We start from the raw sequence: 26,399 nt of genomic DNA, 5'->3' as shown, positions 1-26,399 counted from the left end.
TCAGGTTGTGGAAGAGGGGCCCAGGCTCCATCCTGAGGCTGCTAAGTCACAGTGGCCCTTTGACCGTGGCTGGGTGCTTCCCGTGTGGGGGATCCTGGGGAGGAGGGAAAATCAGCTCCCCAGGCTGGGGCTTGTCTCCAATTCCTGCCTTCAGAGGAGGCACTTGTAAAACGAATGAAACAAAGCAGCGACTGCTTGTTTTCAGAGGGAGACCAGTTTTACCCAAGCCTGGTCCGATCTGTTGTTGATTCCACTTCACCATCAGAGGAGGAAGGCAAAGGTTGCACACTATTAGGTTAACTATTTATCTCTGACTCAAGGCATCGGCACGGGCTGCTCCCTCGGCCTGACAGCTGCGGGTTTCCAGCCTTGGCTTTGGCGTGTGAGGCAGGACAGCCGCCAGCTCAGGGCAGAAACCCGCTCCACGTTTAGCCAGTGACATCCTCTCCCCAGATGCCAGGACACACAGGTGCGGGGACGTGTTGGGGACCCTGGAAGGCCTGGCCTTCCAAGTGTTCTGGGCTAGAGGTGAGCCCCAGGCTGCTGGTGACTCGGCTGAACCAGCGCCGGGGAATCCAGCTCTGGCGCAGCTCTGGGAGGCCGCCCCTCCCGATGGAGGGGTCAGGCTGGGACCACAGCAGGCCGGCGAGGACCGTACTGGGCGGGCCGGGCCCGCAGCCAGCTGCTCGCTCCATGGCCCGAGCCCAGCGCCTCCTCAGCACAGAGGCTGCGGGGGCCTTGGGAGCAGTCTTAGGAGGATCGGGGCTGGGGCTGGGCGGAACCCAGTGTGACAGACGCTGCAGAGGTCCAGGGGGGGCAACATTCTTTGTTCACTACCAGGAAAAAGACGGAGCGGAAAAAAGATTAAACTCAGAAGCCACAGAATTTACTTTCATATCTCCAAAAGTTGTTTCTATGTCTGACTCAGTAGGAAATCGCAAAGCCTTGACCTTCCCGAGCGCACCGCGTCCACAGTCAGTTCTTGCTGGGCTCCTAGTGTCCATGAAGAAACAACAGCTTCTTCCAGAGAAGCTCGACGTGGAGTAGGGGTCCAGCTGCCCAAGGTCTTCCCGCTGGGCCCCCTGCCTGCAGCCCTGTCCTCCCCAGCTGGCTGCCCCCTCTCCTTCCATGGGTGGGATCTTGGCAGATGTCTACTCCCGGGCTCTCAGTGTCTGGGAGGCCCGCACGACGGGGGGATGACAGAGGACCGAGACTCAGATCCTGACCACCTGGGCAGCAGTACATGGGCTCCGCCTGCCCTCGGCGCCCGCGGCCCGCCTCCTAAGGTAGAGTCGGCCGAAGGTGCCCCCCACCTGCCCTTTGGTGAGGCGCCCGGGATTCACACAGACGCAGCCAAGGATGTCCTGGGGGAAGGAAAGAAAGACTGTGGATTTGGAAAGGCCAAAATCATTGGGACTGATGTGAAAAAGCTGGACTCATCTAGCGATTAGACCCTAAAGAGGACTTTATAAAATGGAAACGCAGGCCGACAGAACCATCTAAGTCAAATATGCTAATTTATTATTAGAAAACTCAGAACCTTTTGAGTCTCTGAAACAAAATAAAGAAGATGACTCGGCAGGGTGACAATAAGCTCCCAAACTTGGAGACAAACTTGATCTATTTGTTTCCCAACATGAAAAAAAGTTTACCTCTAGAGGTTGAACTGGCTCTGGTTTGGCAAGAGGGGCTTGATCAGGTGGACTCCCTGTGAGGGACCCAATCCCCGGGCAGGGCCTCAGGCGGCAGAGATGAGAGTGACCAAGAGCTGCTTGGAGGTCATCTCAGAATTCAGGAGGGGGGCAGGCAAGCCCAGGGCACCTGAGGTGGCCTCAGGTGCGAACCATGGTTTGAGGGTCTTCCTACCTGTCTCCGGCGCCCCCAGGCTGGGCTGACGGAGTGCCGTGCCCTGGGGCGGGGAGGGCAGCGAGGGGGCGCTGCTCACTTACGCACTTTACTAACATTTGTTTTCTGAGACTGGTTCTGGCGTTTCTGGGAAATGGTGGAGTTCAAACCTACCTTCACAAAGTATCTCAGCTCTGAAGGGGCTATGAAGACATCGGGGGTGACGGGCAGCTGTGCATAGGCATAGAAATTCTCATAGTCAATGGCCATGTCCTCCTGGGGAGGGTAGAGCGGGTAGTAGCTGCAGAGACAGAGAGAGACAGTCAGCGGCAGCTGATTCAGGGACCCCCCTCCCCAGATGGATTTCCTCTATGTCACTGGTTTCCACGGTTTCACAGACCGTCTCTCCCTTTTCTCTGTGTTTAGGGGACAGGACGCAGGCTTGTCATCCCAGGGTGGAGTTCCCTGGTAGTGGCCTGGGAAAGGTGTCGAGGTCAAATCTGTCAGAGCTCCCTGAGCCCTAAGCGCTCCCTTCACGGTCAGCTACTCCGTCGGGCAGGCTCACCTCCGCTGCGTCAGGATGTGCTTGAGTATTCGGCTGAACCTGTCTGAAGTTCCGGAAGAACTAGGAGAGGAAGAAAAGCAAGAAACGGAAAGTGGAACCTTGTTTATCAGTGCCTGTTTCTCCTCGGGAAGGAGTTATTAAACTAGAGAGAAGCGACGCGGCCAAGGCGTGTGACAAGAAGGTACCTCTGGGGAAGTTTAAAGACCTGCCCGCAAATGCTCGGTCTGCTGAGCAGGACACTGGGTTGAGAAGGGAAAGAGCAGGAACACCTTGCGATCAGGGCCCAGGCAGGCTATCACCAGCTCTGCATCGTGCCAGAGAACGTGGAGTCTGTGCCGGCGCGAGGCCAGCTGTAGCCGGCGTGACCCTTGCTCCTCCAACCGGAGCCAACAAACACACACCCAGTCTCGCCTAGGACGCAAACTGCTCCACACTCCTTCCCATCATGGCGATGCGAGCAGTGAACCGCTGAGCCTCAGCTCAACACTTCTGGCTGTGTCTGATCCTCCGCAGGGCTACACACTGTTCTGGAAGGGGGAACACCCTGCGGGGTGAATTCACAGTCACCCTCTACAAGCAGGGACATCTTGTTTAGGTCACAAATGTGGCAAACAAAGAAAAGTAGATGAACTTCTATGACTAGAAGTTAAGTGCAAAGACAGAATGAATGTGGTCCTTCAGGGTCTCAAACACCACAGAAACAAGTGGTAACAGAAACACATGCATCCCACCGCTCCCCTTGGGTGCAGAGAAACTCAGTGGCCAAAGGCTTTGGCAGAAAGTGCTGCTCTAGGGGCTGCCCTCTCAACCCTGCCAAGCAACCCCTTGGCCAAGGACAGGACCAGGATCCAGAGGAACTGCCTGCGGGACCGAAAAACCCTTCTCACCTACTGATCTCCTCAGCCCCCATGTGGAGCAGCAGATCGGTGGATGTCAAGCCAAAGATCGTTCCATTTATGGAGAGCGTGCAGGGCTCGGACACAAACTGCACTCGCTAAAATGAGAAGGGGGGGACAGACGTTTGCACACCAAAGCTAGAAACTTCTTCCCCATGAAAATGGGGGGTCTGCAAGGGCTGGGGGGACCAGTGAAAGGGGGACCAACCCAACGGACAGTAAGTCACACGCCTGCCTGTTACAAAGAGAAGCTTAAGACGCAGGCATGTGTGCCTCAAAGGCGCCCCCGCCCTCTGCTTCCGGGACGAGTTGGGTCGCCTTCGGCACGTTGGACTCTGGCTGCCTGGTCGAGGAGGGGACGCTGGTACCTTTTTGTCCTCCCGAGGCAGGTCGGAGCAGCTGAAGGGCGGCTGTGGGTACACGGGCTCGTGGTGCACGTCTCTCAATGATGGGACGAAGATGAGGTGTGAGCCGGAGCTACTTTGACAAAAAAAGCATCAGAACAGGAAGGAAAATGAGTGCAGCTGAGTTAGCATAGCTGGGTGACAGACTTAAAGGGTCAGAGCTGGACACAAGAGGCTACTTCCAGGGAAGAAGTTCCGAACGGAGCTCTCCTATGAAGGCGGGGTACCGTTCCCCGTGGGACACCAGGAACGAGAGACGACTTGTCCTAATTTACACACAACCACCTGGATGGGGCTCATGGCTCTCTCCCAGGACACGCTTTCTCCTGGCTCCGTATGACGTTCTAGTCGAGAGAGGAAGAAGACTACTGTTTCGTAGAAAAAGGGGAGAAGAAACGGAGATCTAGGAAAGCAGGAAAGACGAGGATTTGACTGAAAATCCTCAGAGCCAGATCTGAAGCCAAAGTTCTGACTCTTCACACTGTGTGAACAGACGTGGCTTTTAGGCGTCACTAGCCTCCCTGGCTGGGGACCTCTTCCCTCGGGAGGGACCCGGCAGGCTGAGCAGATCTGGGAGGGGAAGGCACGGCAGGTTCTGGTTCGCCAAGAGCCCGCCCCGCCCACCCCTCCCGCACAGGGAATCAACGCCCTTGGTTTTTCTTTCTCAGCAGCCTGTCTTACAAAGATGAAAGAAATATCTAACTGCAACAGTAAAAGCAGAGATGACAGACATTTCCTTTGATGGAGGCAGGAGAATCTCTAGGGTTACAAGGTGTAAGTGAAGAAAAACCCCGTAACTCTAGAAGCCAACCTTTAACCTCTCCAGCCACGCAGAAGAAGAAAGGGGGAAAAAAACCTGTCCTTGGCGGGGTGGGGTCTATTGTAAAGAGGGAAAGTGTTACTTTGGGGCGAGTTTAACAGCCACCAATAGCTCTCACTTCTAGCGCCCTCTCTTGCTTAAGACGCAGTGGCTTCCCAGAGGCAGGTACAGGCACCTGTGCAGGTATAGGGACGTGGCTGCCTCTCACATGGGATAAAGGTGTTGGTGATGGTTGTCACACCTGTCACTTGTTTGTCAGGCCCGCTCAAAGCGTGAAGTGAGGCTTCTGCAGCGGAAATTCAGAATCTTGAGACCAAAGGCACTTTGCGAATTAGCTATAGTCCCTTTGACATTGAAAGTTAAGTCCCTGTAAGTAGCCAAGTCTATGGATTTGGGTGCTGAAGTCTGGCAGACAGGCCGGGGGGTGACCCGAAGGGGACAGTCTGTGCTTCAGATCCCCGGGGCTCAGTCCGTAATGGACAGGAAGGCGGAGGCACGGCTGGCCGCCGTTAAGAGATGGACTTGCTCTGCTTCTGTGCAGGCTCTGGCAGAGCAACAGTTAAGGAGGAAGCGGGCCTCTGGCTCAGGGTTATAGGCTGGCTGCAGGGGGAGGGATCCGAGAGAAAATTCCAACTATGCTGAGCATTGCACAACTTCATACACCACGGTGGGGAAGGGCCTTGCAGCCGCTCCCTCCCTCAAGCTCCCCCCCCCCTGCTGGGCTCTTGCGAGGGGAGGTGCTTCCTCACTGGCTCTGGTTTTCACTGATAAATCAGCTTAATGCTCTGCGTTTCTGACCTCTCAGAATAAAAATAAATTCCCCCCAAGGGAGGGCCATTTTTATACTGTTTTGGGAAGGGTGGGGCAGCCCCTCTCCCCGAGGCACACACTGGCCTCAGATGAAAGTGCCTGGTGGTGCTGGGAGCTCACCCCCAGAGCAACAATGCCTGGTTTGTTCTTTGTTTGTAGCACTGCTGTCAATACCATACGGGGTGAGGAACCCAAAACAGAACCCCATCTCAAATCGAAAAGCACCCAGCCTGCGCAAGGGCACCGCCCCGCAGTCCCTGCCTATCCCAGAGGGGATCTGAGGGCTGATAAAACAGGGACACCAGCCCTGCTCCCGTGTTTCAGGATTTATCTCCTGAGGAGTGCTAGGGGCCTCCAGGTCTGACAAACTCATTCAGGGTCACAACAAACCTGGGAGGCAGAGGGAAGGCACCTATGTTATCTCACTTGGAGGGAGGGAGGGGCAGATCCAGCTGCAAGGCTGTCACCTGCACAATTCATGCCCCCTGACTCTGGGGCAGTTGGGGGTGTTCTTCCCCAGTCCGAGAGGCCTACGACACTGGCCCGTGCTGCTGGTACAAGAAGGTAGAGTTACAGCTAATCAAGCTAATCAAGACCTGAGATCAGGTCTCCCGGCCAAGGGGCAGAAGATTATACATCTTGTGTTAAAAACCACCTTTGTTACAGACTTACTTTTAAAAGCTTAGCCTCGGGAATGTTTGTTTTTGATGAGCTCAGCTACAGGGAGGCAGATCCCCAGAGGAGGAGATCCACCACCAAGGGCAATTTCTCTCAAACCCTGGCGCTGGAGGGAAGGGACAGGAAGCGGAGGTGTCAGCTTCCTGAAAAACTTTCTACTTCTAGCTTAGACCCTTCCTGGAATAGAGGCTTTTCTCTCAATTTAGAACTGCCCATTTCTCATCACTGCTATGACCTTTCCCAGTCTCGTCCCTAGGGTCTGGGGCAAGCATTCAAGATCCCCACCCTCGTGAGTTTCTACGATGGTTCATACAAGCCGGCGGCGCCCATGAAACGAGGGAAGCACTGACTCGGGGAAGGACTTGGGCTCACCCCAAACTCACTCACACAAGGGATTTTGTGGTGTAAGTCATCAAACACCACCCTGGGAAGATTCCCGTGGAATATGAGTTTATACAAAAGGGAGTGAGAGGAGGAAGGAAGGAAAGAGCGAGCAAGGGAAGAGCGCAAGTCTGTGTAGCCTTTTCAAGTGTGTTTATCTTTGTTTTACAAAGACGCCTCCTCACTCAGCATCTGTGCACTTGAAGTTCAAGGGTTCTATCTGATCTCTGTAGTTCAAAAGGATATAAGGATGGGAACTACCACGACTTTTGAATAGTTTCAGTTTCTTAATGAGAAGCCCTGGAGAAACTTAGGAAGCGTAAGGTTCTGCCCAGTATTTTGAACTCTGACCTTCGTGTCCCTTCGATAATCGTTCGTAGACATTGCTTGAAAACTTCTTCAAATGGGCTTGTCAGTAGACAGCTCTGCAAGAAAAGAGGAGACAGGTTTACAGGGGAGACGTTTGGCATTTATTCACTTGTTGAGCGCTTGTCAGATGACCCTGGGGGCCAGCCCCTGAGCAAGGAGCTGAAGGAGTCACAGTGGCCTCTGTGCTCCAGGAGCTGAGTCTAGCTGGGGGCAGGAAGGAGGCGGCGGAGAATCAGTCCTCCTGAAAGTGAGCCGAGGGGACGACTAGGAAGAAGAGGGTTTTGGAATCTTTTCTGTGGCAGGTAAAACCTCCTGAGACAAAGGGAAGAAATGTCCTCAGAAGGGTCATTTGTGTTTTAAGTTCAAAGGATGGCAAGATGATGTGGGTCATGGAGCTGAGGGTAGCAGCCAGGAAGGTACTTTCACAGGCGCACCTCCAGGACCCGCGGGCACCTGCCTCAGCACCAAGGGTCGGTCGCACACCAGGAGGACCGGGACTCGGATAGCTGGATCCCCCTCCCCCAGCTTCCAAACAGCTCTGTATTCTGGTGAAATGAAGCCCTCAAATTCAGTACCTTTATTAAAAATGCCCTGTGATAATGCTTTCCTGATCAGCCACACGGATTCATTTAGGTTGTTACAGATGCAGGGTAAACTCAAAGAGACGAAAGTAACAGTGGGGGCTTGACTGAATGTGAGTATCCGGTATCTCTCCCTCCCAACCCCAGTCACTTACCTCTACCTGTTCATGCTTAGCATCCAGGAAAGGTCCAAACTGCAGATAAAGCCGCAGGGGAGAAACAAAGGTACCGAAAGAACAAATCAGAACCACACGTGTGTGTGAGTGCCCTCACATAGCCTCTCCTAGCAGTTGTCTGTCCAGGGTCCATCGTCCCTCCAAGGCCACCTGTACAGCCTGGGCCAGGCAGCAGCTGGGGCAGGGGCACCCAGCTAGTATCACAGGCAGAAGGACCTGACGCCTGGATGCTAGCTGTTTTGCCTCCTACAATACCGGGCTTTTTCCTTTCTCAACCCAGCAAATCTACCTCCATGCATTTGTATTGTGAGTTTTCAGAAGAGGTGAGCTCACAAACTGGAGTAAGAGACAGAGGTGGGGATACTATAAAGTCAAGGCAGGGCGGCAAAACAGCTCGGGCTTTTGGATTAATTCCACGCACACCTCACCTCGCCAAAGGTGTAGGCTGAGCACTAAAAAATATTTTTAAAAAGGAGGAGAGTCCCACACTCATCCTAAAAATTTAGAACCTCATCAGACCTTTCTCTAAGACCGACCCCCCAGTTTTCCCACTGGTGCCTCCCCGGGTGAAGCTGTCCCAGGAGGGCCTCCTACCAGGATGCAGATGTCGGGCTGGTCACGGTTGATGATGGTGATCAGGTCGAGCAGGGGGTCAAATGTGATGCTGTCAGATGTGGTGTATGGCCCACAGGCCACCAGGACCATGATTTGCTCAGAATCTAAGAAAGAAAAGATTGTTAAGATGCTGATGAGAGGACGCTGGGATGGTGGGAGAAAGGACAATTAGGGAAAGATGCCACGGGACTCAATTCACTGAGAGTCTCCTTACGTGTGCAACTCCAGGAATCCAGGAGGAGCAAGACCTCATCCTGCCCTCAAAGAACCCTCCATTGCTGGCAGAGACAGGTAAGTATGCAAACAACTAGAACTCGATAGATATTTACCAGCAGCGCATGAGTCATGGTAGGGAAGTGGGCATCTGGAGAGACTTGATCAAAGTACCATTTGCTTACATGGTTTTCCTCCCAACATTTACTTTGTGGGGTGGGGTGGGTTGGGGGTTTGGTAAAATACATATAACACAAAACTTACCATCTTAACCTTTGTTTTTGGCTGCGCTGAGAGGCTTGCGGGATCTTAGTTCCCCAGCCAGGGATTGAACCCATGCCCTTGACAGTGAAAGAGCGAATCCTAACCACTGGACTTCCAGGGGATTCCCTCTGATCTTAAGTAAACATTTCAGTGGTATTAAGTAAATTCATAATGGTGTGTAGTTATCACCACCACCCCTCTCCACAACTCTTTCTATCTCGTAAAACCGAAACTCTGTTCCCGTTCAACACCAACTCCTGCTCCCCCGGCCCCCACCCTCCCACTGTCTGTCTCTATGATTCTGACGACTCTAGGAACCTCGTCTGAGGGGAATCTTGTGGTATTTGCCTTTTTGCGACTTTGCTTACGCTTGTAAGTAGGGTGTGCCGGAAGCCAGGGCAAGGCAGGGGCCCGGATGGCCGAGATTTGAGTGCTCGGTGTGAGGGACCATCTGCTGGTGAGTGCAGCTGGAGAATCTGGTACCTCGAGGAGTCCACAATGACAGGCTGGGGTGCAAGGCTTGGGACGGGAGACTCTTGTGTGATGGGGTGCAGGGCCATTGCTTTGGGGCACCCTTTTCCTCACAGCGTCTGCTTTCCTTGTGGAGAATCAGCCTTGTCCTCCATAAGCGCCCCCCTCCACCAGGGGGGGCTGTAAATTAGGTGCACTGTCCTCCCCTAGCCAAGGAGCAGGTACGGGACCCAGCTTAAGCCATTCACACTCTCCTCTGGATTCTGGAATCTCAAGGTGAACTACCCAAGGACAGAAAAAGATTGGCGCTGACCCACCCCAGCAGAGATGCCTGGAAGAGACAGCGGGGGACTCCCTGCTACCTGGACACCTCGAGTTACTAAGCCCTAATCCGTGTGGTAAGCCTGTTCCAGCCACCTGTCCAGTCTGTGGGCTACCTGGATTTCCCCTAACAAATTCTCTTTTTATTAAGTTAGTCTGAACCTGGTTCTGTAGCTTACAACAACAAAACCCAAAGATCCCTGACCTCTTTTTTTTTTCCTTTTTTTAATTAATTAATTTTATTTTTGGCTACTTTGGGTCTTTGTTGGCCGCACGTGCGGGTCTTTGTTGGCCACGTTGCGGCGAGCGGGGGCTACTCTTCGTTGCGGTGCGTGGGCTTCTCATTGCGGTGGCTTCTCTTGTTGTGGAGCACAGGCTCTAGGTGCACAGGCTTCAGTAGTTGTGGCGCACGGGCTCCAGAGTGCAGGCTCAGTAGTTGTGGCGCATGGCCTTAGTTGCTCCACAGCATGTGGGATCTTCCCGGACCAGGGCTCGAACCCGTGTCCCCTTCATCGGCAGGTGGATTCTTAAACACTGCGCCACCAGGGAAGTCCCCCTGACCTCTTAACAGGCAGTTTCATTAGTTTCCTATGGCTGCTGTAACAAATTACCACAAGCTTCGCGGCTTAAAACAATACACATTTATCATCTTACAGTCCTAGAGGTCAGAAGTCCTAAAATCAAGGGGTGGGCAGGGCTGCATTCCTTCTGGAGGCTCTGAGGGGAATCTGTTTTCTTGCACTCTCCAGTTTCCAGAGGCTGCCTGCAGTCCGTGGCTCATGGCCCCTCCCCCACCTTCGAAGCCAGCGGCCTAACATTTCTAATCTTTGTGACTCTCACCCTCCTGCCCTCCCTTATCAGGACCCCTGTGATTACACTGAGCTCACCTAGACAATCCCCATCTCGAGAGCCTTAACTCAGTCACACCTGCAAAGTCCCCTTTGCCATATAAAGTAATACGTTCAGGAATATATTCCAGGAATGAGGACCATTATTCACCTACCAGAGTGGCAACAACTCAACTGAGAAAGAGAATTCAAGGGGAAGCGTAACACTCGCCACACCCAGCAGTGCCGTGCTGCTGCGGGGGACAAAGCTAATGGTTCTGAGGAGCCTACAGGAGACGTCAATCCCAGGTAAACGGTGAGTGCCAGGAGGGCCAGGCTCACATCCTATTCTGTGTGTCCACACCCAGGGTGCTGTGAGCCCAGACGCTGCTCACAAACTGTCTGTTAACAACCTACTCAACTGCTTCCAAAGGCTTCCCTGGCACAGCTCAGGCTCTGGGCATTTCAGCCCTGTCTGTTTTCTTCGTTACCTGAAGTCGATCCAGTACCAGCACTCTTGCTTCCATAAACACTTATTTTCTGAGCGAATGTGCAATGTCATAAACTCCTAGATTTCGTTCCTGATTCCAGCTGCCACTAAGAATGACCTCACACGATATTAACGTGGAGGGGGTGTTGACAATGTGCTAGTGTCAGCCATCTCCCTGCTAATCCTCAGCAGTCTTCTGCTTTGCTTACAAAAATGCTTGGAATTGTTCTGAAGCAAAGTTTATTAAAATGTTCGTCTTTTCCCATCTAGGTTAGTGACCAAATAACTCTAGGCTTTCTGAGAAATTTGCCTCATTTTTAAATACATTTTTTATTTTGGAATAACTTTAGAATTGTAGAAAAGTTCCAAACATAGTCCAGAGTTCCCATATGTACACCTTTCACCCAGCATCCGCTAATGTTAATGCTAGCATCTTATATAACTATGGTACATTTGTTGAAACTAAGGAATTAATGCTGGTATATTACTGCTAACTCCTGACTTTATTTAAATGTCACTAGTTTTCCCATTAATGTCCCCTTTCTCTTCCAGGATCTAGTCCAGGGTGTCACATGGCATTTACAGAAATTCTTTTAAAAATGGCTGCTCTTTAAAAAAATTTTTTAAATTTAAATAAATAAATAAATAGCTGTTCTTTTCCCTTTTCAAAGCTACCTTCAAATACCTGTTAAACATTAGTCTTTAAACGACAGTCCTTGTGGAGTCAGAGCACAGGCGATAACGCTGACAAAGCCATGTAGGCCCAGACCCCTGGCCTTCCACAAAGGGCCAGTGAACCCACCAATCCACAGTCGCCCTTGGAGCTCCGGCATGGTGCTCTCAAACAGCTCGTGTAGCTTCCCTGGGGCCTGAGGAACTGCGCTCCTGTACCCTTGTCCACCACCCTCCACCCGTATTGTTAGCAAAATAATGTTTGAAGCAAAGTTTACCTCCATCCTCTTCAGTGGGCTGATGGAACGGAAGAGGCACGCCCTTCAAACAGGAGAGAAGCTACGGTGAGGTTTTGCCCCCGGCACTGTCTTTGGTCAGGAATGCGGTGAGCACTGAATGGTGGTGTGTTTGCGGGTGTCTTGCCCCTTGGAGCTAAAAGCCTACAGAGTTGATGGTCCTGCCACTTTTCTTTACCGAGTGGCAAAGAAACCTGGGTAGCACAAGGTCACGGCTAAACTCATAAAACACCCAGCAAAAAGCAGGAGCAAAACAGGTGCCTGTAGGATCAGGGTCCTGCTGGGCGAGGATGGGTCCTGCTACTTCTCCTCGCATCCTCTGGAAATCTGTGGAGGCCTGTTGCTAGAGCAGGGGCGGCTGAGCCACGGGCTGTGGGGCAAATCCGGCCACCGCCTGTGTTTGTAAGTAAACTTTACTAGCACACAGCACACTCGTTGGTTTATGGGTTGCCTATGGCTGCCTTTGTGCTACGATGGCAGAGCTGACATTGTGACAGAGACCATACGGCCTGCAAGAGCCTGAAATATTTACTGTCTGGCCCTTTAGGGGAACAGTTTGCGAGGCCCTGACCTAGAGGTAAGTCCCACTCTATAGACAGAGAATTGAGAAGCAAATAACTGGGCCCTTACAAAGGACGGGCTCTAGGACAGACAGAACCGCATACACTGCCTGCAGCAAACCGGGGGGGAGTGGGGGGACACCGGTACCTCGTAGAGTCTGGTGGCAACAAGTTTTCTACCAGTGGTGTTGATTCCTTCCATAACCACAACCTGAAAGACAGGCAGCAGACAGGCTTGCATCACAGGGGAGATGAACGGGAGGTCTGGAATAAGTTATACTCTGATAGAGTTAAAAGTATTGTCCAGGACTTCCCTGGTGGTGCAGTGGTTAAGAATCCACCTGCCAATGCAAGGGACACGGGTTCGAGCCCTGGTCTGGGAGGATCCCACATGCCGCGGAGCAACTAAGCCCGTGCACCACAACTACTGAGCCTGTACTCTAGAGCCCGCAAGCCAAAACTACTGAGCCCGCACACCTCAACTACTGAGACCGCGTGCCGCAACTACTGAAGCCCGCATGCCTAGAGCCCATGCTCCGCAGCAAGAGAAGCCCCCGCAATGAGAAGCCCGCGCACCACAAGGAAGAGTAGCCCCTGCTCGCCGCAACTAGAGAAAGCCCACACGCAGCAATGAAGACCCAACGTAGCCAGAAAAAAAAGAAGTATTGTCCAGCTACTCTCATTCTGTAATTGTAAACTTGGGGGTATTTTTCTAGAAAACAAACCAAGGGGGTTATGTTGGCGTAAGAATAATTGTACTTTACATGGGTGACCTCATTTTACCTCTCCTGTGAGGTAGGAATTATCATCCCCATTTCACAGGCAAGGACACTCTGGTTTTGAGAGGTTAGTAATATCTCTGTAATCACCCGCCTTGTGGGGTGGAACTGGGGTTTGAACCTGGCAGCAGATCCCAGAGCTAAGGTCCGAGCATATGGGGGAAGGTTGAAATCCCTACACTGGTGTCCCCTCTTGGGCCTGAGCTCCAGCTACACCTCATGGCATCAGACGTCAAAAGCGAGGGGCAGCTGGCCAGCGACGAAACGCTCACTCTTGGAGCCACAGCCCTCTACACACACTACGGAGCAAACAAGCACGCCCGTGCCCAGTGGGAGACGCCCCTGATCTCACCTGTCCAGGAAACAGAGAATACTCTTTGAGCTCAGATAGATCCACTGGAATCTGAGCGCCTGAGGAATGCTCCCGATCTCCCTCAAGAATCACCGACTTGTGGTTCAGCTTCCCGTTGCTGTCACAGCCAATCTGGCCCAGCAGGGTGACGGGCTCCTGCCGAAGGTACACATAAGAATGACAGTCTTTGGGACAGGAGCTCAAAATCTGGTCAACGTAATGAAGACGGACACAGACCTTTTCAAAACAACAACACACGTTTTTTTTTGTCGGGGCATCATTTTGAGCCTGAGGTGACCACAAACATCATCACTGGCTCCTTGGGGTGGAAGGACCCTTAAAAGGCATCTAGTCTGCCCACCACCTAATGCTTGAGCCCCTCTAAGTGGCTGCCTGAGCCAGAGCATCTCTAGTTAAGGGGAACTTGCCCCCTTGCCACCCCCAGCAGCCCATGCACCGCACCCCTGGATAACCGTTAACAAAAGCTCTCATTTACTGAGCTCACTAAACAGCAGGCACCGTTCTAAAGGCTTACGTGTATTAACTCATTTAATCCTCACAGCAACCGAAGGTGGATGCTATTACTGCATCCATATTACAGATGAGAAAAACCAGTAACAGAAAGGTTAGATAATTTAGTCAAGGTCAAACAGTGGGAGAAGCCTGGGTTTGAAGCCCAGAAGTTCGGCTCCAGGGCCATATCCTGAACCACACACCAGAGTGCCTCTTAACAGGAAGTTCTTCGTTAAACTGAGCTGAAATTTCCCTCTCTGTGGCTTCCTCTATCCTGTTCCCACTCCCGGGGGCAAACTGAGGAAGTCTAATCTTTCCCCACGAGATCGTACATCCCAGACTCCCCTCCACTACTTCCTCCCAAATTCCCCCAAAACTTCCTTATATGACATGGTTTTGCCTATCTTCCCCAACTGGCCATTCTTCTCTGAATGCAAACACATGACAGAGGTACCATAAAGAATCTTTGAGAACACATCTCCCCTTAAAGTACGTTCTAGAGAGAAAGCACTGGTGCACGTGCCAGATTAAACTATGACATAAAGACACGATTGGCAACACTTGGTCCCTAATGACAGAGGCCAGAGAAGGGGAGAGACTGTGAGTCACCGTTTCTGGAGATCCTCACCTTGCTGCTGTCCTCATATCCTGATACTTGAATGCTTGAATCCCTCAATCTTTGTTTACAGGCAAGACTCTAATACAAGTGCAAAGGAAATGATTTTCTCTGGTCACAAAACCAGAGAGCACTTATAACCCATTTTACCAAATTCATCCCAGATAGATGTCCTAACTAGAAGGTAGACGATCAGTGAAAAGGAAGCAGGAGGCTGCTTTTTCATCGATTTAAAAAAACAATATCATTCAGGAAAGATTATTAGAATAACTCTTACTTGTGCTGTGACTAGAACAGGAGTAAAAGCCTCAATCTTGTAATGCTCCTTGAGCTCACTGCCAAGTTCTTCTATCTTACAGGTCAGAACTGAAATCCCAGAGGGCAGAAAGTGTGTTTAAGACATTTTACTTGCCAAGAAGAGAAAACATAGCACCTTGTAAAACATTAAAGTCAGTCATTTTACAGAAGCAGGAAGGGTGCCTAGGACACCGGCCAGTTCGTAACTTTCTGAAGGCCGAGCCAATTTCCCGATGTTGGGCTGCTGAGCCCGGCCTTCCATTTGGCCACAGGGGGTCACGCGGCACAATCCCAGAGTCAGTCTGGCTCCCACTCTAGCCTTCCTCTCACTCAGGTCGTCAGGGAGGTTTAGAGGAAGCCAAGCCCAACCGGGAAAGCCTTCCATTCTTCACAAGGAAGAAGCCATAAATGTCTTTGCTTCCTTTAACACTTTAATTGGCTTTCTTTACACAGTTCAAGTGGTTGTTACTGGGAAATGGTTATGTGCTTTCTCTTTAGCAAAGTGACGTGATTTGGGAGAAATACTGAGAGTTATCAGCTCATATCCTTTTACTAATAGGGGCACCCGGAGGACATCTATCAAAGGCAACCTTGAAACTTGTTCTACCAGCCTAGCTGAAGCTTTGGTACTGACTCGAGACCCTTCCGGGTGGTTTTATATCCTCCAGAATTTCAAAGAGAAAAACAATTACCTTCTCGAATGTCTGGGAGCTTCTGAAACATGGATTTGTAGCTCCCGGTTAGTGGCTCTGGATACCCCAAGACCTTCACGCTGATGTTACTGGCTCCTTCTCTCCCGGACCAAGACATCACCTGTGCTGAGCCAAAGGAGGTAACCACTTCTCCTCGGTTACTTCTCGAGCTGTATTTCTGAGAGGGAGTAGCACTAATTGGAAGCAAAAGACATTAGTGTTAGTGTGTTCATACCTAAAAGGAGAGAGGAATAGGATGAGGCTGCCTCTTGAAAATGGAGATTTGGAGGAGCGCCAGGCTGGCCTCACAGTTTATAAATCTAACCAGCTTAATGGGGTTGCACATTCTGGGCCTTTAAGGAATTCAGGAACGAGGGGGTTGAGGAACACCAAACGTGTTCAGAGGAGTTTAGATGCAAGGACACATTTTAAAAGGTCTTCTCCTGGCTTAAAACTAAACAAAGTAAAACAAAACCCAAACTCTGAATTGATGAAAAAGCAAGTTCCGAGTACTATTTTCTTCTTACGAATTTTCAGCGTTTGTTAGAACATCATCAGAGCCTGGAACTGTGGATAAGCCAAAAGTTGCCGTGCATACACCTAAGACCTCACGACACAGTTCAAGGTAGAAACAGCAATGAAGTGAAGTTAAATGAAATGAATCAGCTTTCCCCAGTGTCTCTGCAGGTGGACGCATAACGAGTTCTGTCAGCTGGTGAACAAACACTCCCATTCTCCGAGTCTCAACGGACAAGTTCTCGTATTTCCACTCACTGACTGATAAATTCCACCTCCAAGGACACACGGGTATTGCTGATCTGCTTAGAGGACAGCGAGGTCTTCTAACCCTTTGGTCATGAACACGGCGTAGAGAGAGGTCCAATTAAAACAGGCTTCATTTAATGTTCCGAAACTCTGCAGGAACAAGTTCTATGGGGGCACCGTTGCAATGGGTGCTACCAGTTCCTCCTTCCCAGGGAGGCTACAGAAAGCAAGCTTCATTAATTACCTCTATCTCCAATGCTGCCTCTACCTGAATAATTTAGAAGTTACTTTCATAAATTACAAAGCCAGTTTCTAATGTCAGCTTGCATTAAAAAATGGCGCGCATTAAAAAATGACTGGGCAGCACATCGCCGACTGCTCCGAGCTCCTCCCTGTGAAGCTCCATGGGGTGGGCGTTACAGCCGGCCCTTTAATGCAGGGAGTCGCTCACAGGGCGTCAGCCGTAGACAGATCTACGAGTTGCAAAGCCTTGCTTGCTGAGAGGATAGAACTGCTGTCATGGTGCCAGCACCTATGAGAACCATCTCTGTACACCACACCAACCATCTCTGTGCATCCAAAGATGCCCTTCTAAGTCTGGAAAACTCACTTCGGAAGCCCGTTTGAGAACTCCCGAAAGCAGGAGTGGACCACACTAAAGTCAAATCGTCCCTCAGAATCCAACCACCGTTCAGCTTGAATGACGGCTATCACCTCCTTTCTTTTCTTTTTTTAATATTTTTTGGCCATGACGCGTGGCTTGCGGGATCTTAGTTCCCCGACCAGGGATTGAACCCAGGACCACGGCAGTGAAAGCACCGAGTCCTAACCACTGGACCGCCAGGGAATTCCCTATCATCTCCTTTCTAATGTGACAGGGCTAGAAAGTCTTAAGCTCTGCTCCGTCTAGAAGAAGTGACTCCTAGCAGCCAAGTGTTTCCCTAACTGGTTAACATCACTGTTCCTTTGCCTCATCCTGATGTGGCAGCGCCTTTCTCCTTCTCAGTAAAGCTCTCATCTATGGAATTCTCTCACATAAGACATGTCATTTATGGATTTCCAAAAGTCACATGTGATCGTTGTGGATTTATGTGCAGAGGTGGCAGCAGGGATAAAATACCAATTAAGCTGGTGTAGATTCCCAGTGACAAGAAAACTCTCAGAAACTAATTGTAACCCGAGTGAGGGACAAAGAACAGGTTACGCAACATTATGAACAAAGATACGTGCTTTTCTTTTTTAAAAATAAATACTTCAGATAAAAAAAAAAAACCCCAACAACACACAAACTAACAGAAGCAGGTGGAAACCTATTTGCCTCTACTGGCAAGACTCAAAGGCCTCCCAACTTCTGAATAGACAGGTTGTTTTCAGTAGAAGATATCAGTTCCTGATCTAGGAAATGAGCCACAGAAAAGCAGGTAGAAAGTGAGTTCCCTTAATTACCGTAAGAAACAGTAATTTTCCACACAGGACAAGAGAGCAGGGAGGGCAGAGAGCCATAGGCTTTCCAGCCAGCTCACTGCAGAGGTAACAGTCCACTCATATTCATTCAGTCATGCTGTAGTGTCAGCCGCCACTAGAAACCAGAGAAAGGCAAGGGCAGGCCTGCTGTTGGGCAGCTGAATTAATTATGAGCCATACCTTGGAGAGAAACTTGATGGTGACAGGAGCTGATGGGGGCTTCGAGTAGACACACTCCTTTTTGTGAGGGGGGTTTCCGGAGTGGTGATAGCTCGCTTCTGAGAACCCTAGAAACAAAAGAGGAAAAGAGCCCAGTCACTCTAGATCCAGGCTGCTAATTAAGTGTACAGTTCCTTAGGAAGAAAGGGAGGACGGTGCCCGAATGAAGGGCACAGATAGGATAGGGTTGGTTTTCTTCTTAAGGCCCCATTTTCCAAGTATAATCTCAGAGAGAAATCCTCGTCAACTGTAACCCAGTATTCATCAGTATCATGTCTCCATTTGGGAGGCAATTATGAAACAAACGCCAACATTCCCCAAAAAGGATTGCCAAGCAGGCGATCTGTCCTCTCAAATCACTCGCGTGTTCACTTTCCTTCCCCACCTCTCTTTGCTTTACAACAGCTGTGAGTTTTGCTATGCATACGGTTCTGACCTGCGTGGACACATTTTCCTGACAAGGGATGGGACCATGTTACTATTTATTTTGGCAAAGTCTACCACGCATTTTCAAAATTAAAGAAGGGAGTGACTCCAGGCAGATAACGAGTGAGCTCATACTTGGAGAGGACTTAGCAAATGCCTCACTGATGGTCACTTCTGTTTTCTGGGTTTTGCTCATCAAGAATCCAGAGATACCCAGAGCAGAGGGTGAAACCCCCAAATCCCGAGATCCATTGTTCCCCAGAGTCTGGGACGACCAACTGTGGCTGAGGAATGACAAAATCCTTGCCTGGACGGCAACCAGGCGGCCAGCTAGTCTGCAGACATTCCCCTATCCTTGGGCTCCTCCTGGCTGCAGGTTTAAGTTATGCCACCAAAGCTGCCTACAGGGGTGACGACGAACAGATGGGAGAGAAAGGATTCAAAACCACCATTAAGGAGCTGGAATGGAAACTAGATTTTAAAAAGACCCTTATGCTACCACCCTTATACAAGAGCCATTTAAAAATATTCCTTCCTAGGGGTTCCCAGGTGGCGCAGTGGTTGAGAGTCCGCCTGCTGATGCAGGGGACACGGGTTTGTGCCCCGGTCTGGGAGGATCCCACATGCCGCGGAGCGGCTGGGCCCGTGAGCCATGGCCGCTGGGCCTGCACGTCCGGAGCCTGTGCTCCGCAACGGGAGAGGCTGCAACAGTGAGAGGCGTGCCGCAAAAAATAAATAAATAAATAATAAAAATATTCCTTCCTAGTATTTCAATATTTTTCCAATTAAAAAAATCCTAATAGTTGTAATCTTATTTTGAATATGAACCTTCACTTAAGTAATACACACACTGAATTTTTTGCTCTATATTAATTATGAGCATTTTCCCACATTGTCACAATCTTCATCCTTTTTAGTAGCTGTGTTGATTGAACTGATATACAATAATTTACTTAACTACTTCTCTATTTCTGGGTGCATTTGTAATTTCTGGTGACTATAAATAATGCTGAGATGCCCATTTTCACACACACAGCTTTTCCTAGAATTTGGATTTGTCTTTTTGTTTTGTTTTTTTTTTGCGGTACGCGGGCCTCTCACTGTTGTGGCCTCTCCCGTTGCGGAGCACAGGCTCCGTACGCGCAGGCTCAACAGCCATGGTTCACGGGCCCAGCTGCTCCGCGGCATGTGGGATCTTCCCGGACCGGGGCACGAACCCGTGTCCCCTGCATCGGCACGCGGACTCTCAACCACTGCGCCACCAGGGAAGCCCTGGATTATTTTTTTAGGGGAGACTCTTACTAGGGACGATTATTGGGCCATAGGATGGTAAAGATTTTATGGTTTTGATATATTTTCTCAAACTACTTCCCCCAAAGACCCTTCAATATACAGTGGGCTACAGAACTCTAGGTCTCCCAGGACATGGACAGAGGATGGGACTCTGGGAGAGAGCAGAGCCTCGTGGCTCTCATCCTCAGACCTTGCGGTGAAACCTGATTGTGTCAGCAAACCAGCTCCAGCTACGCTCCTTGGGGGTGCGCTCCCTCTAACCAAGCTCAGGAGACTCACTAATACTACGTGCCAGTTCATTCACCTGTAATGAGAAATACCGAGGGACCACAGTCTCACATCCTGGGGTGAGCATATCCTCACACCACACAGGAACCCAAATTGTAGCCAAGGATGCCAGCTTATTCACTTATTAGAATCATAATGCCGACATCATGGGAACTTCAAATCCTCAGGCGAATGCATCTCTCCCTGGCAGGAAGGACATGTGGAGAGCCAAGATTTATGGTGAGCATGGGAGCAAAAGTGTAGCTGTCAATTGCACAAGCCAAATATTTAATGGTGACAAGCTAAGACCACTGACATATTCACCTCTGTAACAGGGGCACCGCTGCCCCTAAGATCTGACACGGGCACTGTTTGGGTGGGAAAGGCCAAGGCTTGGCTCTGACTCTGTCATCATGCTGCCACTGATGTCTGACAGTTTCTGTGTGATGGGCACGGTTCTAAGCATTTTTCCTGTTTCTAGCCCAGCCCCATTCTGCCTCTCCTCTGAGCTTCAGACACATATTTCAAATTGTTTGCTCATTTCAACCCAACTCTCTCAGCTCTGATTCCAGGGTCACAAATTTTAATCCGTGACTGAGCCTCTTAGGTACTTTTGTAGCAGGAATGGGGTGTCCTTGATATGGTATTTCAGCCATCAGAAGGGTGTATACGTCAACAGTAAATTAAGTAAATTGGCACCTGACTTATGCATCAGTCTACTGAGAGCTGAATTACCATGAGTCAGTCCTGCAGAACACTGTGAACATTTTCGCTTTCTTGCTCTGGACAGGCGCACCTAAACTATTCACCTCCTTTCTTACAATGTAATTTACTTTGAAAGATTAAGGCTTACTCCCTGGTTAAGGATTTCCACAAACATATTTTCTATAAAGAGTAACTACTATTGATATTACTGAATACATTGCTTTGGGCTTGGCGCTTTACACATTCATTTAATTTTCAAGCCCTCTGAGATAGGAGATATTATTGGCGCTGGCTGCCAGCTTCTTGAGGGCAGAGCACACCCAAACCTGTTTCATTCACCAGTTCACCCAGTGCCTGGCATATAGTAGCTGCTCAATAAGTGAATGAATGGATCCTGATTTTAAAGGAAAGGAAAAGGCAGCTCAGAGAGATAAAAGCAACTCACTCAAGGTCACCGAGGTCTCTGACTCAGGCATGGAGGGCAATGCTTTTCCACTGCCCTACTCCACCTCTCACACTGGGGTCCAACACCCAAGTCGGATCATTCAGTTACAGTCCACTTGATACAAAATTAGGCAACCATTAAAAAAGAGTAATTATGGAGAAATTGCATTTATAAAAATTTTATGATATGATAACTGAAGAAAGCAGGACAACCATGTGTCCACGAGGACTGCCATCATGCATAAACATCTATGCATGTGATCGGAAAGGAAGATGCATAAGTGGAAGTAGAGCAGGAAACTGTATGAGTGGTGAATTTTCTCCCTTAGAACTTCAAACGCTGTGCTGATATTTTTAGACTAAAGAAAAAAATGCTGTGTGTAGAATGCAATTTCCAAACACGGCACACGCACCTTAGAGGGTGTGGTGTAAGCATTCAAGAGGGTCTCCTCTTCCTCCTCCACTTCAATCCTAAGAACACTGGTTAAGAGAAACAATAAACTTCCACCCAAAATCTAAGGCAAGCGTTGATCAAATAAGAAATCTGAGTATTAGTTACATTTGTTGCTTGTTTCTAAAATTATACATGCAACAGATAACAATAATGCAATGACAACAATAACAATAGATAAATGATGAAATACAATATGTGGTTTGATGCAAAGGCCTTGATCAGAAAAGGATACAGCTCTTGTATGGAAACGATGTCTCTGGCTCCCGCATGCCCACTGTCCTTGGAGGCACTGAGCCTGGCTTTGGACAATCTTTTGCTCAGAAACTGAGGAAGAAAAGATAATGAATATATTATTCCATAGTCAAGTAATAGAGGAGGCGTTCCCCACAGCCATGAGGTAATAATGGGCATTTGAAACATAATCAAAGATATAAAATTCCTCAAAGGAAGAATGCAGAAGATGCACAAGACCAAAAATTAAAGACTTCACCTGTGACTGTTTCCCTATAACACATAGCAGTTCTAATATTAACACCAATTATTTGTTGAAGACAGTTTTAGGTGATTTACATCCATTCTCATTTCATTCAATAACCATAAAAAGTACAGATCAAGAGAACCACTGAGAGGAGAGGAAACTGAGGCTCGGAGCCATTAGGTTAGTTGGTCCAAGCTCACACTGGGACTGAAATCCAGGCCCGACTCCAAAGCCCACACTCTTCTCAATACAGTGCACTGTCTCCCGACTGAGTAGACACGGAGAGTTACGTTATCAGTTCGCCTACAGTTTGTTCTTTTTTCTTCTCTTTTCTTTTTTTTTTAGTTTGTTCTTACCTCATGCTCAAAAGAGTTTAGGGTCTCTGAGGTGAGGCAGTCTTTACGTGTGCTGGTGCAGAAGGCTATAAGCTCGCCAGCCATTCCCTCCTCATTCTGTCCATACAGAACACACAGCTCTATCACTGCAGGGGGAAATTAGACACGTAAGAACTTAGTTCATTGCTTGCAGCTTTCATCTTGAAAAGTGAAAATAATCCTCTACTTAAATTCAATCAAAATTTATTCAGCACCTACTAGGGACAGGCACTGTTCGAGGCCCAAGGACACAGCAGTGAACAAAAAGAGACGCACCCTTGTCCTTAACGCAGCTCACTATGGAGGGGAAACAGAAAACAAATAAGTAGGGCTTCCCTGGTGGCTCAGTTGTTGGGAATCTGCCTGCCAATGCAGGGGACATGAGTTCAAGCCCTGGTCTGGGAAGATCCCACATGCCACGGAGCAACTAAGCCCGTGTAACACAACTACTGAGCCCGCGTGCCACAACTACTGAGCCTGCACTCTAGAGCCCGCGCGCCACAACTACTGAGCCCACATGCCAGAACTACTGAAGCCCGCGCGCCTAGAGCCCCTGCTCCTCAACAAGAGAAGCCACCACAATGAGAAGCCCGTGTACCGCAACTAGAGAAAGCCCGCGTTCAGCAACAAAGACCCAATGCAGCCAAAAATAAATAATTTAAAAAAAATGAAAAAATAAAACAAATAAGTAAAACACATACGTTAGACAATTAAATGTGCTTTGTAGGAAAATAAAGCTTGGACAGGGGTGGGGGAGTGGGGGGAGGGGCTGGCAATTAAAAAAAATTTTTTTCCCCTGCGCCACCAGGGAAGCCCTGGCTGGCAATTTTAAACCCAGTGATTAGGGAAGGCTTCATTGAGGAGGTGGCTTTTTTTCTTTTTTTGCGGTATGCAGGCCTCTCATTGTTGGGGCCTCTCCCGTTGCGGAGCACAGGCTCCGGACGCGCAGGCTCAGCGGCCATGGCTCACGGGCCCAGCTGCTCCGCAGCATGTGGGATCTTCCCGGACCAGGGCACGAACCCGTGTCCCCTGCATCGGCAGGCGGACTCTCAACCACTGCGCCACCAGGGAAGCCCGAGGAGGTGACATTTGAGTAAGGACTTGAAGGAAGTAAAGGAGCGAGTCAGACAGTGTTGAGGGGAAGAGCTTTCAGGCAAAGATCCTGAGGGAGAAGCAAGATCGGTAAGGCCTCTGGGGCTGGGATGCACTGAGGAAGGAGGCGACAGAAGATGAGTTGAAAGGATGAAGGGGGTGCAGACCGTTGGCCACTGTAATTATTGAGCAAGCCAAGAAATCACCAGAGGGTTTGAACAGAGCAGTAACACGATCTGACTTCCACTCAACAGGGTCACCCTGGCTGCTGTGTTAAGCAGACTGAAGGGGACAAGGGCAGAATCAGGGGGACCAATTAAGAGAACCATGGCAAAGTCCAGGTGAGAGATGATGGTGGCTTGGATCAAGGTGGTGGCAGTGGACGAGGGGGAGAAGTGGTTGGACTCTAGGTGGGAAACGCTTTGAAGGTAAAGCCAGTGGGATTTGCTGACTGGATATGGGGTGTGAAGAGAGAAAGGCGACAAGGATGATGCTGTGGGTTTAGCCTGAGCACCTGGAAGGGGGCAGTTAACTGAGCTGGGGAGACAGCAGGAGGAACTATGAGGAGAGGAAGCAGGAGCTTAGCTTTAGACACGTGGAGTTTAGATGCCAATGAGACATCCAGCTGGAGACATCTAGGAGGCAGACCAGCCCGCAGATCAGGCAAAAGGTCTGGGCTGAGATATAATTTGGAAGTCATCAGCAAACACATGAATGTAAACCCAGGAGACCAGGTGAGATCACCAAGAAGCCGAGTGCATCTCGGGGCTCAGGAGGCGGGTGAATCCGCAAAGGCTGAGAGGAGGTGACACGCATGGTAGAGAACACCTGGGAGGAGCATCCAAGCAGCTATGAGAAAAAACGTGTTTTAAAGGAGAGGACACGATAAATGGCATCAAATGCTGCTATTCATCCAAACGAAGACTGAAAATGCATCCCTGGCTTTAGGTGAAGGTCGTCGGTGACCTTGAGAGGAGCAATTTCAGTGAAGTGGTGGGGATGAAAAAGCTGACTGAAGTGGGCTTAAAGAGGAAAAATTTGAAGAACAGGTAATCCTGAGGAGGAGGTTTGTTGTAATTGGGAGAAGATAACTGGAGTGGGAAGGCGGGACAATGGAGTATTTAAACGGAGGGAGTCTAAGAGTCACATTCCTAGGCTATTAGGAAAAAAAACCTTATAGAGAGAAAAACGGAAAATAAGGGGAGAATTATTAGAGTGATGTCCTTGAGGAGGAGAAGGAATGGGATTTAGGACTCAAGTGGAGCATGTGGCTTTTGCCAGGAATATGGAGAATTTATTTACTGTAATGGGAGGAGGCAAGGAATATGGCACAGACACAGGTCAGTGGGAAGAAGTAATGGGGGTAGCTTAAAGAAGTTTTCTAATTCCTTCTATTCTCAGCAAAACAGGAAGTAAGTTCGTCGGCTGAGAGTGAGAGTGGGACAGAAGGTCGTTAAAGGCGCGGCAGGTGACGAATAATCATAGGAGACTCAGGGTGAACAGACCAGGGAAATATGGTATGACTGTCAGGCAATATTAAAATCCCAGCGAGGTTAGCAATTATGAATACCAAGTCTAGAATTCCAACAGCACTGCCAATGTAGTCCTACATGAGATGGAAGCCTTTATAAATTCTCTTGTTTCGATTTCAGGCTCACCAAATAAATTTCTGACTATGATTGGCTTTCTCATTCAAGTCTCCTGTTAGGAAGAGAATGCCCTGGAGATAAAAACTTGGAGTATTCTGGTCTCTCATAAATTACCACGTTTGCATCCTGGTTTTATATATTAAAAAAGTTCAATATGCTGATGAATGATTAAGGCAGGTGCACAATCACCCTGCTTCTAAAACTGAGACTGTCCACACCTCCAAAGACTTTGCTTCCAACAACTCCTTACACTGCCCCAGACCCTGACCGATACGATGGACCAATACAACGCAGCACCAGACTCGGGCACAGGAGACCTGGTTCACAGACCAGCTCAGGCAATTAACTCTCCTTATTTGTTTCTCCATCTGTAAACAGCTGAGAAGCTCCTTAAAGTTCCTTCCAAAGCTAAAATTCAATTTTAGGAACCCACCTCAAAGGACTCATATTTGCACAGACCACCAACAGTTTTGATGAAAAGTGATGCTTCAGCAGAAGTTTAGGTGTAGGCTGGAAAGGGAGGAGCCAGGAATAAAAAGCTACTTTTCAAAACCCCAACATCTCTTGCTTTGTTATTGAGCTTTAAGCATTTTCCAAACTCGGTGAGACTGCGCCGATTTAAAATCCCTCTTCATATTCTTATTTTTGATTTGGGAACCCACGCAGTACCCTGTGAGCGTTTCACAGTCCTCACATCCCAAACCTCAATACTCAGTTTAACTCATCTCACAAACACGGAGAAGCCCCATCTAGGGGAGGTGAACCTCGGAACCGAGCGGGAGCGTGAACCTGGGCTGGGGTCCAGGGAGGGGGCAAGGGACTCACACTTCTCAACCACAGCCTCCTCGCATTCTAGGCCGAAGATCTCCAACTCCTCCACCAAGAGCTGGGCGGACACGGCCATGATGACCCAGGAGGAGGGCCGGGGCCGGGCCCACCCAGCTCCGACCTGACGCCAAGAAACCCACAGGCGTGGAGATCGATGAGCAGGACGAGCTCCCTCTGATCCTTTCACCCTCCGAGGGACCGAGACGGAGAGTGACCAAATGGCCCAAGACCTCAGGCCGTCGGAAGGCCCCAGCCGTCAGTCACGGAGAAACACGTTTTCTTTTTCTTGAAGCCCCCAAACGCCTGAAGGAAGAGAGCAGAAATCTTGAGAAGTCGTTCTCCTGGGGAGAACGTCCAGCTTCCTAAAAGCCACCACTGAACATCTCAAGACGGGATTAGAGCTGAGCAGCCCGGAAAAACCCGCCAAATGCTTTGTAT

The 26,399-nt window shown here is 49.6% G+C and overlaps 1 protein-coding gene across 3 annotated transcripts; it reads right to left on the bottom strand.

Moving 5' to 3' along the window:
• Window positions 1-864: 864 nt before the first annotated feature.
• Window positions 865-26,399, bottom strand: POLA2 (DNA polymerase alpha 2, accessory subunit). Of its 3 annotated transcripts, none has more exons than XM_060019225.1 (18): window positions 25,959-26,399; window positions 22,375-22,499; window positions 21,773-21,864; window positions 21,500-21,557; window positions 17,913-18,019; window positions 15,504-15,697; window positions 14,792-14,880; window positions 13,386-13,541; window positions 12,403-12,465; window positions 11,677-11,719; window positions 8,120-8,244; window positions 7,505-7,543; window positions 6,751-6,824; window positions 3,675-3,786; window positions 3,298-3,404; window positions 2,411-2,470; window positions 2,020-2,146; window positions 865-1,364 (listed from the first exon to the last, which is right to left on the bottom strand). In XM_060019225.1, exons 1-18 carry the CDS (start codon window positions 26,035-26,037, stop codon window positions 1,215-1,217), a joined length of 1,800 nt encoding a protein of 599 aa, XP_059875208.1. In that variant the 5' UTR covers window positions 26,038-26,399; the 3' UTR covers window positions 865-1,214. The 3 variants fall into 3 exon arrangements, with proteins under 3 accessions (XP_059875208.1, XP_059875209.1, XP_059875210.1); XM_060019226.1 differs by having other exon boundaries at window positions 3,675-3,783; XM_060019227.1 differs by lacking the exons at window positions 21,500-21,557; window positions 21,773-21,864; window positions 22,375-22,499; window positions 25,959-26,399 and adding an exon at window positions 19,975-20,044.

Source organism: Delphinus delphis, chromosome 8 (genome assembly GCF_949987515.2).
Source record: "Delphinus delphis chromosome 8, mDelDel1.2, whole genome shotgun sequence".
NCBI lineage: Eukaryota > Metazoa > Chordata > Mammalia > Artiodactyla > Delphinidae > Delphinus > Delphinus delphis.
The sequence above is the reverse complement of the archived record's forward strand: the minus strand, read 5'-3'. Positions and strand labels throughout refer to the sequence as shown.

Coding starts and splice junctions, on each gene's coding strand:
- POLA2 (XM_060019225.1), bottom strand. CDS start 26,037: ATGGCCGTGTCCGCCCAGCTCTTGGTGGAGGAGTTGGAGATCTTCGGC. Junction 21,865..22,374: donor TAAACTCTTTTGAGCATGAG/GTAAGAACAAAC, acceptor TTTCTTCCTCAG/TTTCTGAGCAAAAGATTGTC. Junction 13,542..14,791: donor CTGTTCTAGTCACAGCACAA/GTAAGAGTTATT, acceptor TACCTTCGGCAG/GAGCCCGTCACCCTGCTGGG.